Source organism: Miscanthus floridulus, chromosome 7, assembly GCF_019320115.1.
Source record: "Miscanthus floridulus cultivar M001 chromosome 7, ASM1932011v1, whole genome shotgun sequence".
Classification (NCBI taxonomy): domain Eukaryota; kingdom Viridiplantae; phylum Streptophyta; class Magnoliopsida; order Poales; family Poaceae; genus Miscanthus; species Miscanthus floridulus.
Window position 1 is genome coordinate 88,877,480 of NC_089586.1, and position 15,224 is coordinate 88,892,703.

General features: G+C 49.1%; 2 protein-coding genes across 3 annotated transcripts; one reads left to right on the forward strand and one right to left on the reverse strand.

Annotated features, from left to right (window-relative positions):
* Nucleotides 1-1,101: 1,101 nt before the first annotated feature.
* LOC136463738 (probable histone H2A variant 1) lies at nt 1,102-2,284 on the reverse strand. The gene is made up of 2 exons (XM_066462718.1): nt 2,030-2,284; nt 1,102-1,649 (listed from the first exon to the last, which is right to left on the reverse strand). Exons 1-2 carry the CDS (start codon nt 2,147-2,149, stop codon nt 1,353-1,355), a joined length of 417 nt encoding a protein of 138 aa, XP_066318815.1. The 5' UTR covers nt 2,150-2,284; the 3' UTR covers nt 1,102-1,352.
* A 7,072-nt stretch (nt 2,285-9,356) lies between these two features.
* LOC136463739 (uncharacterized) lies at nt 9,357-13,483 on the forward strand. 2 transcript variants are annotated; one of them, XM_066462719.1, is made up of 3 exons: nt 9,357-9,789; nt 10,000-10,875; nt 11,858-13,483. In XM_066462719.1, the coding sequence occupies exons 2-3, from the start codon at nt 10,129-10,131 to the stop codon at nt 13,253-13,255; spliced, it is 2,145 nt and encodes a 714-aa protein (XP_066318816.1). In that variant the 5' UTR covers nt 9,357-9,789; nt 10,000-10,128; the 3' UTR covers nt 13,256-13,483. The 2 variants fall into 2 exon arrangements, with proteins under 2 accessions (XP_066318816.1, XP_066318817.1); XM_066462720.1 differs by lacking the exon at nt 9,357-9,789 and adding an exon at nt 9,800-9,877.
* The last annotated feature ends 1,741 nt before the right edge of the window (nt 13,484-15,224 follow it).

Sequence of the window (15,224 nt, forward strand, 5' to 3'; positions counted from 1 at the left end):
CGGGCTTCCTTCTTTGTGAAACTACTTTTGTACAGTGTTGTCCTTTTTTTTATTAATAAAGCAAACAGTGGAGGCCTCTCCGGCTGTATTTTCTCTCAAAAAAACTCAAGATATGACTCAGCCCTTCAAGTAGTAGAGAAGAAGTTTTCAGTTGAACTGTGTGGCGTCCGTTATTACCATAATCATGGCAAAAATGACCTCATTCGCTTCGCTGAAAAAACAAGCAAAAACACTATTCCGGCTGATTTGTGGGGAGAGAAAAACACTGTTGTGACTGAAAAAACAAGCTAAAAAATACGGATTATAAAACAAACGAACAGGGCCAATATCGTAGCCTGTTCTCCTTGTCTAGTCTCAGCTTGTTTTAACTTATTCTCTCTCACAGAACACTATTGAATCAGCCGAAATCAGTTCAGTTCTGGATCAGCCGAACACGGATACCTTCATACAACTAACTGCACGTCTCTGCCCATGGCTTGTTTTGATCCGTCCTGAACTTTTGAAAGATCACTTTCTGGCCACCAAAGATTGTAGATGTCTGGGCTACATGACCGATTAATTCTTTTCTAATTAGCAACTTGAAAGGCAATGTATGAAAGCAATAACATCAGTGATGAACCATTTATGTTGGAGCTGCCTATGACATCATGATGAATTGATGAAGATATGGCAGAACAGATAAGTAATGAACCGAACAATCTAGATGTCTTCTTATCTTAACCTATTGCTGAAACAATCACTGTAGCATCTCAATCTCAAATCATGATGAGCTTAGCTCTGAATACTGAAGAAACTGCAACTATGGTTTGGCATCACAACAAATTGGATAGTTCACCCTATAAAGATATAACTGTATCATTTCTCAGAGAACAAATAACGTAGCTAAGTCAAGCTATCGACACCAGAGACCCGCCCAAGCAAACTTCCCACCACTGGAGCACCAACGCAAACAAACATCACCGTTGTCGCACACGCATGTGTGGACGCCTTTCTGATGAACGACCTCGCTAACACAACCTGCCATTTGGTTTCGTTCAAGCTTTATTTTCACACGTAGCTGGACCAAAAGCTGTTCCAAACAAGGCCAAATAAAACTGCACAGTGAACAATTTAACCACTAGAATTTAGAACTTCAGAACCTTAAGCATAGGCACAAGAGAATTTCACATGAATCCTACCAGGAACAAGAACATGTCCAGCAGAAGAAAACTTAAATTAACAACATAGAAGTACAGGTAAACAAGACGAGTTTACAACGACTGTGACAACAGACACTTAAATTAACATAGCACAAGTACACAACTAGATGGACTATAGTCAGGCAGAAGCAGCAGCACGTGGGGTGCCCTCCTTCACTCCTTGGCGGTCTTGTTGATGAGCGACTTGTGGATGTGCGGGATGACACCGCCGCCAGCGATGGTGCCCTTGATGAGGGTGTCGAGTTCCTCGTCCCCGCGGATGGCGAGCTGTAGGTGGCGCGGGGTGATACGCTTCACCTTGAGGTCCTTGCTGGCGTTACCGGCCAGCTCAAGGACCTCGGCGGTGAGGTACTCGAGGATGGCGGCGGAGTAGACGGCGGCAGTGGCGCCGACGCGGCCGTGCGCGGAGGCACGCGACTTGAGCTGGCGGTGGATGCGGCCCACCGGGAACTGCAAACACGAAGCGCCAGTTAGCACACCCCAATCCAGCCCACATCGACATCAGCCCAACATGCCTCCACCCCCACCCAGACGCGCACTCGTCACTCCCGCACCGCACGGCCCTATCCGCAAGGCCTCCTCCCTCTCAGACACGCACTCCCGCAGCTGTGCTCCAAAACCTAACCCTAGCGCGAGCGCGAGGCGGGGTCGCGGCGGCGGCGGCGCGAGCACGAGGCGGGGTCGCCGCGGCGGTGGCGCGACCACGAGGCAGGCTGCCAGGCTCGCAGCGAGTAGGCGAGGGGCTGAAGATCTGGAGTTTTCTAGAACAGCGCAAGACAAGGAAGCGATGAACCCGAGAGAAGAGGCGAGGAAAGGGACCGGGAAGGTACCTGGAGGCCGGCGCGGGAGGAACGGGACACGGGGGCCTTCTTCTTGTCCTTGTCCTTGTCGGTGCTCTTGGCCGCCGTCGTCTTGGCGGCCAGCAGACCCTTCCCTCCCTTGCCCACCATCGCCGCCGGAAACCCTAGGTGGAGCTGGAGCGGTTGCTCGGGCTCGTTGCGGCGCGCGGCGAGGTCGAGGAGGGCCGGAGGCGCGGGGGGCTTTTGCTGCGTTTGGAGATTTTCTCCCGTCCCCCTGTTCAGTGCGGGAGCAGAGGTCTTTAAACGCGCCACGCACGGAAATTTTTGGGTTGGGGTTTGAATCCGGTGGGCGCCGAGTCCCGAGGGCGCCGCGCTTTCGCGGCTTCCCGGGCGTAAAAATTTCGGGCAGCGGATGGGACCAGGGTGAGCTGGGCTAGGCCTTAGCGTTTTGCCCATTTCAGGGCTGTGTGAGGCTGGCGATATCTGGCCCATTGGTTGGCCTGCCAGACAGCCCAGCTTAGCCTCTTAGGTGCCTCGCGCTCGCTGGTACGGAACCCGGCGGGCCTGACCGTTCTGTGGACCTGTGGCCTGCGGGCCGTCCAGATGTAGGAGTAGGGCGCAGGGAAAAACGCCACGTGAAAACATGTGAAATCCCGGCGCTCGGCACGTTTCACTGCTCTGAACCGGAATGGATGACCATTTCAAATTGGATAAAATTTATAAAAACTAATAATGTTACTACACAAATAGTTATTATGAGCTTATTTATTTGCTTGTATTAATTTGTTCCAGATTTTTGCAGTGTAGTTTACTACTTTCAAAGGTTATTATGTAGATTTACACGTTGCTAAAGCTGATCGTGATCGGTGACAGGTGAAATGCTGATAAAAGACTGTTTTGTTGTATGGACATAGCTAACCGTGGATTGATGGTAGGTACACTCCGTCGTAAATTATAAGACGTTTTGCCATCTCTATATTCATAGCTTCTACTATGTATATAGACGTAATATATATTTAGATGCATAGCAAAAGTTAGGAAGTAATTAGTTTTCTAGTTTGATCATTGTCATTGTCCCAAAACACATATTGATTAACCCCTAAGTTTATTTCAACTAAACATAAATGTCCCTTCATGTCTCAAATATAATCATCGTTACTTTAATTGCATGCCACTAGATATTGCTCTGAATCTCACATCGTAAATTTAACTAGATAGATAACCACGCTTCGCTGCGCTGGTTTTAGCCTCACACATGTGTTTTGCTGTTGTTTTGGTTAAAGAAACAGGGGCCAGTTTGGATGTCAAATTTTTTAGCAAAACGCTACTGTAGCGTTTTCGTTGTTATTTGACAATTAGTGTCCAATCATAGTCTAATTAGGCTTAAAAGATTCGTCTCGTGGATTTTGTCTAAATTGTGTAATTAGTTTTATTTTTTATTTATATTTAATGCTTCATGCATGCGTCTAAAAATTCGATGTGATGAGGAATCTTAAAAAATTTGATGTTTTGGAGAGGAACTAAACAGACCGAGAAAACTTGACGAGTGGTGACTCCTCCTGTTCATTTCCACTGCAGAGACCTCAGTCAGACGTAGTTAGCACGCTACCATCCAGCTCCCGGAGGATAACCGGTAGGACAGCTCCAGTGTGTGATCTAAGACCGTCTCCGAGGAATTCGTATGGCCACTCAAATTCAAAATTGATAGAAAGAGATTCAAAATGAGTCTCTTTATCTATATAGGAGATTTATTTTGGGTTGCCTGAGAGACACAATCTAAATATGGGCATCCTCTCTTCTGTAAATCTATTTGCAGAAAGGATTCTCTTTTGGATCTTGTTGTTATAGAAGATGCCGAATATGTATTGAACATTTTATCTGTAGCGCTACCCAAATAACGAATGAGTCTTGTATTTTGGATGTTGTTGTTGGAGATAGCCTAATAAGGTGCAAAGAAGAGAGAGAGAGAGAGTAAAGTAGAAGAGATGCAATACATTGGATCAAGGGTGATAACTTATAGGGTGTTTGGTTCCTACAGAAAAATTTTTAGTCCATGTCCCATCGGATGTTTGGACACATGCATAAAGTATTAAATATAGACGAAAAAAATAACTAATTATACAGATTGTGGCTAATTTACGAGACGAATTTTTTAAGCCTAATTAGTCCATGATTTGATAATGTGGTGCTACAGTAAATATGTGCTAATGTCGGATTAATTAGGCTTAATAAATTCGTCTCGTAAATTAGTCTCCATCTATGTAATTAGTTTTATAATTAACTCATATTTAGTTCTCCTAAATAGCATCCGAACGTTCGATGTGACATGGACTAAAATTTAGTCCATGGAACCAAACACCCCCTTAGCTTTTATAAGAACATGTAGCTTATTTGAGCACTTAGTGCATAGAATAAAAAAATAAACACCACAAGTTTATTTGGCTGGTAGCTATAGGCAAGGCATGTATGCTATCCTTCCTCCGTCCTAAAAAGAAAGACACGTACGGTTTTTTGTAGGCTAAACTTTCTTAAGTTTAATTAAGTTTTTTTTTTACAAAATATTAGCAATGTTTTAGTCTCTAAAAAGCTTGTTGTGAAAATATATTCAATTATTAATCTAAGGAGTACTTATTATGCATCATAAATACTAATAGTCTCTTGTACATATTTGGGCAAAGTTTAAAATATTTAACTTTTTAGAAAGCAAGAATAGCGCTTTTTGTAGGACAAAGGAGTAGCTAATAGGAAATGGTTTTTTTATTTTCAATGAATCTCCGTTCGAAATTGTAGTCATGTGAAAATATTTATATATTAAAGTTGCGATTAGCGATGTAATAAAAGTAGCAATAGCAAAAGGCTGTGTCATTAGGTGTAAGCGCAGCGTACGGACACGTAAACACACGGAGCAGATACGCTGGGAGGCCAGCGATCCTCCCGCCGTTATACGCCATGTTCGTTTGAGCCTGTTTGTCTCATAAGCCGTGACTGAAAGTACTGTTGGCTGATTTGGTGTGAGAGAAAAATATTGTTCGTTGGCTGAAAAAATACGGCTTATAAGGCCTGGTTTAGTTCCCAAAAAATTTCACCCCAAACTATCACATCGAATCTTGCGGCACATGCATGGAGTATTAAATATAGACGAAAAAAAACTAATTGTATAGTTTGGTTGAAAATCGTGAGACAAATGTTTTAAGACTAATTAGTCCATGATTAGCCATAAGTGCTGCAGTAACTAACATGCGCTAATGGCGGATTCATTAGGCTTAATAAATTCGTCTCGTATTTTTCAGGCGAGCTATATAATTAGTTTGTTTATTAGTATTCGAAAACCCCTTCCGACATCTCCCGAAACATCCGATGTGATATTCCAAAATTTTTATTTCACGAACTAAACGCAGCCTAAGCCAAACAAGCCCAAACAAACAGGACGATAAATTTTGGCCTTGTTCAAGTACCGTTCGCTGTTTTGTTGTCAAAGAAAAATAATATACAATGATAAGTTTAAAGCGAACAGGTCTTTAATATTCATGCTGACCGGGAACTATTTTCTACGATGCTGGTTTCATGTAACAGTGGACTGTGAAAATTCTAGGAGCAGGGCTCCTCCAAAGCTTGCAATAAACTGACCGTCCGTTTGAATGAAAAAGGTGGAATGCCAGCGAACACTTGCTTGCACAGCTGCCTGCTGGTTTATTTACTAATCTACGTACTATACAGCAACAGTCGATCAAACGGACGGTGTTGGAGGGGCACGGAGATCCTCTGTGTCATTAGCGACTAGTAGTACTTTGATGGAAATGGGGCCTGTCGCCACTCCATGTTCAACCAGGCCGCTGCATTTGACGAGGTTGCAGCCGATGCGCACGTTGGGGCGTCGTCATCGTCCAAAGAAAGTAAGAAACGCTGTTTGTGGGTTATCCATGGCGCCTCAATTTTGGCTCGCTGAATCTTAACTGAAATTGGTTGAAAAATACTATTTTAATTAAAATATTATAAAAAAAACATTGTTTTGACTAAAAAAATAAGTCGAACAAACCGTATATGGGTAAAGCGAATGGACCCAATAATGCGACGGATCGAATCGCATGTGGGCCGGCCTACGCCTACGGCGACGCGATCCGGACGGACGGGCTCACGTGGCGGCGGCGACCGCCAGCGCGTGGGGACGGCCGGGGCGGTTGGTGAGACGTGGAATCGGGCACATTTTGGGCAAAGCAACGTGACGAGGGAGCTGGGGGCACGAGGGCGCCTACCACCCTGCCCGACGCGGAACGCGCTAGACCTGCTCTCCTCGCACGGAGGCGATCCAGAGGAAGGAGGGCCTGAAGCCCTGAACCCTGAGGGGCACGCCCTGCCTGCCTGCCTGCCTGCCTGCCTGCCGGGCCGTGGCGCCTGCCGCAGTGACGCCTGCGCTGCGTCGGCCAGCCTTGCCCGTCCGATTGTTCGATTCCGCCGCGCATGGTAGTGGACTAGTGGTGGGTTGGGTGCCGCCGCACCCGCACCGCTCGGTGTTTCGCGGCAGGAACAGGAACACGTGTGACGTGACCGTGGCCCTCGCCACGCCGTCAGCCCGTCACCGATGAGCTGTCTCCGAGATGCGATCCGGCCAGGCCAGGAGAAAGCTGCTGAGAGGGCACCGTGAAGCTTCTCCACGTCTTCAGTTATTCAGGCAGAGCAAAGGCGCCCTCTGTCCGCTTCGCAGCACCCAAAGATAATCCAAACAAAGCCATTACATTTGCACGGCGTTGCATTACAATTTACAAACGGGCAGTGGCATGTGAGAGTAAGTACTCAAAATCATCTACGGATCATACTGTCTCCTAAAAATCAAAATCATTCGTAGATGATATACGCCATCCTGCTCGTACGTGCGAACGTTCGTGCAAGAGGATCGAGCACACCATTTTTGCACCAAATTCGCTGATCGCTTACGGGTAGGCAGAATTAGTGATTAGTGTAGGCACATACACGATGCTTGTCCGGTTGTCCCAGATCAATGAAGGGCGTGGAGGCCAGTTGGGTAGCAGGCATATGCACGCATGTGGAGGATTGTGGAGACGGGTCGATCGATGGAGAGCAGAGTCTGGCCACTTTACTCGCTGGCGTTGGAACATCAACGTCGTCCGAGTTAGTATAAGAGATGGGCAAACTAAGTGCTTGTGCTGTTCATGAATGAATGAACTCAATCAGCCACCTATCATTCATAAACCGGGACAGCGTCGATCGGGCAGATCCCAGAGGTTGCTTCGGATCCAAGAACCTGTGCAGACACGGTAATATATATATATATATATATATATATATATATATATATATATATATATATATATATATATATATATATATATAGATAGAGAGAGAGAGAGAGAGAGAGAGAGAAAGAGAGAGACTCTCCTCAAACGATTTCTTTTCGTTACGACAGTAGATGTGCTTGATGTTGTGTCGAGAAACGCTGCAAAGTTAATTTCAGCCCACGCTAGCTACGTTTAGTCGCGGTTTGTTTGTGTGCTTTACGTTTGGTCAGATTCGGTGTGAAGAAGCTAATAGATCTTTTTTAAATCTTTTTTATATCCAACCAAACTGGATGAAAAGTTGTTTGAAGGGGATTGATTCAACGGGCGAACTACAAGAGGTCACACCATATCATCAGCGAGCTCACTGCAACCGTCATGTGAGATCCGACTGCGACAAGTTGTCGTCTCATTGTCCCTGTCCATCTTCAGTACTACTTGCTGAACGAAACAAACAAGGCAACAACTCTGCACTACGTTAACTGTTCGATTCCGTTACCAAAATACGTTATCGATCGAAGGGCAAAACATGGAACCTCTGCACTAGTGAAGTGTTACACGGGTATATTTACAACATTCGGTAAAAGGACGTACCCAGTGCACAGTCTATGCAGGGTCTGAGGAAGGATATCAGTGGCAACCTTTATTCTCGTCTGTGCAATGCGAGGAGACCGCGACTCGAACCCGAAACCTTTCGGTTATAGGCTGTAAAACTCTACCGCTTGCATCAGGCTTGCCCTTCATATTTTACGACAGTTGGTAAAGAAGTAATTTTGGTGCAGCAGCAGCCTTCGGCCATCAACTGCGCCACAACTAGCTCTGATCACCACCGGTTACGAATTTGAAGCTGTAGACTCCCTTCGCAGAAACCATAAAGCTGGATACAGACACGGATTAGAATTCAGAGAACACCTTTCAAGTAGGCTGAGGCCATCTGCAGCCATCCAGAGCTGCCCCCAAGAAAGCTCCCCACCAAACAGCACGGTAAACTGGAGTGCTACCACTCATTTGCATCACGAGGCTTTTACACGTGTGTCATTAAAAAAGTTTGTAATTACACATAGGTTATTAAAAAATTGACCGCACATATATGCTACCGTTGTGAACTTCTTTGCTCTCTAAGTCATTCCATCCGCATTCCGTTCATTTTTCACCGTTTGGGAGTCCTGACAAGTGGGTCGGGTCAGTCAAAAAGTCCATAATACTTCTCTCATCCCTATCCTCTCTCTCTCAAACTCGACCTCATCTCTCTTCTCCGCGCGCGCCCCCGGTGGAGCTCGCCCGTGCCCGCGGCGGCCGGCCGGGGTCGAGCTCGCGTCACCTCCACGCGCGCTACGGCAGATCCACGGCGAGGACCGGCTGCGGCAGCTCCACGCGCGCCGCCTCCTGGCTCTCGCCGCCGCCGGTGGGGACGAGGCCGCCTCCCTGCACACCGGCGCCCTCGCCGTCGCCGTCGGGGCTCGTGTCGGTGTGCGCGGGGGAGCTCTGCCCTCGGCTGTTGCAGCTCCCCTTTGCTCACCATGTCCATCCCCGCCATCTCCTTCTTCTTGGCCGCGGAGGCGCAGGAGGCGCGCCGGCACCTCGCCCGGGCGCGGAGCGCGCGGCGGCACAGCGCGACGGGCACGCCCACGGCCACGAGCACGACGAGCTCCACCACCGCAAAGGGGAAGCAGCAGCACACCGCCTGCGCCGCGACGACAAGCAGGAGCACGGGGAGCACGGAACGGAGGCGCAAGAGAAAGAGAGAGAAAAAGAGAGTTTGGGTGGCTGACAAACGGACCCCACCGTATGGTAAAATGGTCATTTCACCTGTCAGTTTGACACCGTTAAGTAGAAAAACGGACGGAATGGCTTGGAGAGCAGAGAAGCTCAGAACGGTGGCATATGTGTACGGTCAACTTTTTTAATGGCCTATGTGTAATTACAAATTTTTTTAATAACACGCATGTAAAAGCATCTTGCATCATTGCCAACCCCAAACCAACCTTCCTGTGCTCCTCGCCTGCCTCCCCCTCCATGCATCAACCTCCCCTGCACGGCTGTTCCCATCTCTCTCGCCCTCTGGGCCTCATGATTCTGTTGCAAAGGCTGCACTGCCGAACCACCATATGAATGGCTTTGTTTCACCTTTCCTTCCCCGTGCCGTGCTCCTCTGAAAAGATTCCCCGTCTTCTCGTCTCCGCTGATACACAGATTCATCATGCAGAAAGCAGAAACTCCCCGCTCAATTAGGACCACTGGACGGCTGCATCACTGACTTTCACACTGTACTGTGCATGGACCTGGACCCTCTTCCTCTGTCCTCTCTCTCTCATCCATAACGACATGGCACCTTTGCAGCACGCTGCTGCCTACTAGTACTAGTAGTACCTCTTGAACCCACTTTGGTGCCTAATCCCGGGCCCTGATGAGGCCGAGCTTTGCATTTCCTGGCACTGCATTGGTTTGGTTCTTGTTCCTGAGCAGTTGAGCTGCGCACACCAACTTCTTTTGCGTAAGGTATTGTAATGTAATTGTCTTCGGCTTTGTCTGAGTTGCAGTCCAGTTCTTCCCTCGCCTGCTTTTAATCTTTTAATCCCCAATTTGCGTAAGTTCAATCTGCAGTTTACAAATGCTTTGCATCCTGCAGTTTACTCATTTTTTGTCACATGGTGTGGTGGCTTGCCGAGTCTGATGCACACATTCTCTGCTTCTTCCACCTTGCTGCAGTTCTTGGCACGGCGTTGTAGCTGACCATGTGAGTTCCACCTTGCTAAGTGCCATGTGAGTAGCTGACCACAGCTCACTCCAAGTGCAGCGGCAGCCCATTCCACTGCTGGATCTGCCCGAGGTTCCGCGATGGAGCAGTCCTGCTGCTACTTCCCGCTGCGGTGGGAGAGCACGGGCGACCAGTGGTGGTACGCGTCACCGATAGACTGGGCGGCGGCCGACGGCCACTACGACATCGTCCGCCAGCTGCTGCACCTCGACCCCAACCTGCTCATCAAGCTCACCTCCCTCCGCCGGATCCGCCGCCTCGAGGCGCTGTGGGACGACGACGCCCGCTTCGCCGACGCCGCCAGGAACCGCGCGTCCGTCGCCCGGAGCCTGCTGCTGGAGTGCCAGTGCAGGAACCCGAACCACCACCGCCCCGCCCCCGCCGCCGGCGCCGGAGAGAACACGCTGCTCCGGGCCGGGTACGGCGGGTGGGTGCTCTACACGGCGGCCTCGGCCGGGGACGCGGCGTTCGTGCGGGAGCTGCTGGAGAGGGACCCGCTGCTCGTGTTCGGAGAGGGCGAGTACGGCGTCACGGACATGTTCTACGCGGCCGCCAGGGGCGGGAGCGCGGATGTGTTCAGGCTGCTGCTCGACCACGCCATGTCGCCGAGTTGCTCGACGAATTGCCGGAACGGCGAAGGCGGTGCCGGGCGCGGCTCCGTGTTCCGGCCTGAGATGATGAGCCGGGCCGTCCACGCCGCCGCGAGAGGCGGGAGCGTGGAGATGCTCAGGGAGCTGCTCGAGGAAGGGCCCTCCAGCGTGTCGACGTATCTCGACATCCGTGGATCCACAGTGCTGCATGCCGCCGCTGGGAGAGGGCAGCTGCAGGTGAGCCATCGACAATTGCTATTGCATGTATCACATCTTTTGCAAATGCTTTCTTAACCGTTCTTGCTGTAAGCCTGGATCCTTACGTGAATGGTTATTATCAGTCGTATGTATGTGGATCAAGGAGATTCTTCTTTAGATTGTTTGCATGCTTTTCGAATTCTGATTTGCTTTTATTGCCTGTTTAGTTGCACTTCATTTTGCAAAAATTTTCAAGATTTCCCGTCACATCGAATCTTTGGACGCATGTATGAAGCATTAAATACAAATAAAAAATAAAACTAATTACACAGTTTAGATGAAATTCACGAGACGAATCTTTTAAGCCTAATTAGACTATGATTGAACACTAATTGCCAAATAACAACGAAAGTGCTACAGTTCTTCTCGATTGATCAGTTTAGCAAGGATCTGCGTACGGACTACAGAGGATGCATTCCATTAAAACCTTAGTTGGTTTGCTTTAGAACAAACTACTCTGTGCTTGTATTTTCCTCAGCTAGGTTGATATTGGAAAATAAATTGTTCATCTAGAAATGCTGAGCGTCACCTAAAATCACTTTGTTACTTCAGCAATTCCGTAAAGTTTTTTTTTAATGAACAGACACAATTCTACTATAAAGGAGCATCAACAAGTTTTATAGTTTAATGTGACAGTCATATAACGTCCAGTTGGAGAATGTTCCTTGAGTGATTTCAATCTCTGGTTATTGTAATCCTACATAATAGTATATTAAGCTAGGGTGTCACTATATACTTGTTGGCCACTTTTTTATTTCATTTATGATACTGAGCATAGTTATCAACCCATACAGTTCGTGGTCATAAAGTGTAGAAAGTATAGTTTGACATAAAAGGTAGCTTTCTTTCCTATCAATATGCCCCTTTACAATAATTTGAGAACAGAGTGAATATACCAAATGAATTGGAAAGTAGAAGTTTCCTATTTCTACACCTCATCTTCTAAGCATACCTTATGCAGGTTGTCAAGTACCTTCTGGCCTCTTTCGACATAATCAATTTGACTGATAATCACGGGAACACAGCACTGCATGTAGCAGCCTATCGAGGGCACCAACCTGTTGTGGAAGCGATGGTTGCTGCGTCTCCATCAACCTTGTCAGCTATTAACAATGCTGGTGACACATTTCTCCATTCAGCAGTTACAGGATTCAGGACCCCAGGATTCCGACGGCTTGACCGCCAATTGGAGCTGATGAGATACCTCATACGCGAAAGAACTGCAGATATCCAGAAGATCATCAATCTGAGAAACGACGCAGGCCTTACAGCACTCCACCTGGCTGTGGTTGGCTGCGCACACCCAGATCTGGTCGAGCTATTGATGACCGCCCCGTCAATCGACCTGAATGCTGAAGACGCTAACGGCATGACTGCGCTGGCGCTGCTGAAACAGCAGCTGCGTTCAGCAACATCTGACCGGCTCATCAAGCAGATAGTTTCCGCTGGAGGGGTCTTGAATTCGAGCATTCTAAGAACCCGATCAGCCATTGCTTCTCAGATCAAGATGCAGGGTGGGATTGCAGGCAGTCCTGGTACCACTTTCAAGGTATCAGATGCAGAGATATTCTTGTTCTCGGGTATGGGAGCAGTGGAGTCTCTAAGGCCAAGCTCGTGCTCCAGCAACGGGAAGGATGACCCTACTCATGCAGATGCAGATTGCGCTGAAAACCATGGATCATCAGAGAAGAGGCTGAGCTCCGCGACCCGGGCCAAAGACCGTCTCAAGATGATGCTGAGATGGCCTCGCCACAAGGCACCCAAGAAATCAGAGGACAGCAGCCCGCTGGACTCGATCAAGAAGCTGAGCGAACGCGAGGCCGAGACCCCTGCTCCACTAAGGCAGAAATTTACCAAGACAACAGCGCTCAACGGCAAGCGGACCCTAGCAGTGAAGAGCTCCACCCCAAGCTCCTCGTCCACCAAGAAGAAGCTGAACACAAAGCTCATACACGGCATCATGGAGGCCATGCCACAGCTAGCGCCGGCTACCACGCGGTCCGGGTCGCCAACGGACACGCTCCTGAGGTCCTCGATATCATCCACACCTCAGCCGCTGGCGAAGCTGAAGGACATCTGCCTCGACGACGAGATCTCCATGGTGACGCCGCCCGTCGGCAAGCTGAAGGACATCGTCCTGGACAGTGACGACACCACGGAGGACCCCTCGTGCTCCAACTCGTCCATGGACGACGGCTGTGGCACCGGGACGGCGGAGAGCGTGACCCGGAAGCACGGGTGCGGCAATGGGAGGCTGATCAACAGCTGCTTTGGCGCGCAGGGCCTCACCGTGGAGGACTCGGCGAGCGGGCAGCAGACGAGCAAGATGTTCAAGCAGCAGTGCCTAAGGATGTCCTGATTGACGGCATATCGCCATCGGCGTGCTGTCTCAGCTGCATCCAACAACTTGTATTGTATCATAGATTCACGGCGTGGTGTGATTGGTTTGGTATCTCGCGTGCAGCTATGCGTGCTTGTTTTCGTGTCGTGCTTGCTGCCTTGCATAACCAGTGGTGAACTGGTAAACCAATGAATCTGTGCTTGTGTAAACGGTGACGTTGACGAATTCACAGCTGTCAGTTTCTAACTTTCAGTGTCAGATCGTACAATCTTCAACGAATCACCGTTGATGAATCACTTCCTCAAATTTTACAACCTACTACCAACTATGACGTAAGGGTCAACCGAATTTTTTACAATTTGGCCTTTTTCTTAAAGTTTCTCATAAATAGATTCCTGACGGAAAGAATTCAGTAAATGGACCCTTAGCTCGGCGTCATTGATGCTGGCGCCACCGTCACTGGCGCCGAGCTCCTGAGCACGGTCGATAACCTGCCAGGGGGCTCGGCTCCAGAGTGACTGGCACCGAGCTCGACGCCGTAGATCTTTACGCCGAGCTCGAAAATATCTACCTAGTCCGCGCCTTTTCTCTCTTCTTCTTCCTCTCACGCCCTAGCCCTGCCCTTGCCCACACCACCGCCGCCCCCGCACCCGCTCAGCGCCGCGCCGTGCCCGTGCCCGCGCCGCCCCGTGCCTCGCCGAGCCCGCACAGCCGCGCCCGCTCCCGCATCGAGGCCGCGCCCCTCGCCGCTCCGAGGCCACGCCTGTTCCCGCGCCCGCGCCCGAGGCCATGCCCCCTCCCCCCCCCCCCCGACCCGTGCCGCGCCGAGGCCGCCCCTCGCCGCGCTGTCTCCCGTGGTTGGCCGCCGCGCCGTGATGCCTCCGCCGCCCTCCACCGCCGTCCTCGCCTTGCCCTCCACCGTCGCCCCTAGGCCGTGCCCATCGAGCCGGACTCGCCGCGCGTAGCACCGGGCATCCCGTGCTCGCCGCGCGCCACCGCTGTAGTCTGCCACGCCACCGCCGCCCTGACCCACGCCCATTGTCCGCCGGCCCAGACAGGTAAAAATTATGAATATGCAATGTACCTACTTAGTTGGTATTTGTTATTTATTAGTTAATGTGATGACTCAGGTAGTTGATTTAGTTAGTGATCTAGTGAGATATATATGTAGATAGATAGAAACATAGACACATAGGCACATAGATATAGTTAGATAGCTACTTAGATATATAGTTACATTTTTAGTTATCTACATATGATCTAGCTATTTAGTGAGTACATTGTAAATATATTCGTAGTTATTATCTTGATTACTTAGTTTATAGTTAGAAAGTACTTGTTAGGTACTATCTATCGTCTAATTTGGATTAAAGGACATGTGTTTCGTTACTTGTTTGAAATAGATGGACAACCTAGTGACCATATATCATAGAGGCACCGTTGAAAGCGATCGCTTTGGATATGTTGAGTTTCTTGACATGCAAAGCGTGCTTGTGCTATTCAATGATAGGCCTTCATTTAGTGACATGGTTGCAAGGGCTCGGGAGGAGCTATATTGCCTTGGAGATGATGGCATTACAGTTGATGGTGTACTGCACCTAGGTTGTCCTCCGAACATCTTCAGGCGGATGATCTCAATTGGTTGTGCGGATCAGTGGGAGAACTGTGTAAGATCGGCTATGAAGAGCCAGTTGCAATGTTTGGACGTGGTTGTGCGTCGGGTGTTAGTTGATCCCATCCCTCATGGGTTTACCCCAGCAATGGATCATCAGGCATACATCGACCTTCCCATTCCGGAACCTTACCTGCATGTGCAGATTGCACCTACGGTTCCCGATGCTCAATCTACCCCCAATGCGGTATTTGGAGATGGTTGTCAGACTCATTTTTCCGTGGCAGATCCTCCTTATGAGATCCATTTGACACAGAATCATCCGAGTAAGTGTCTTAACCGCATGGTTTTTGGGAGCTTACCCCGTTCCTTATA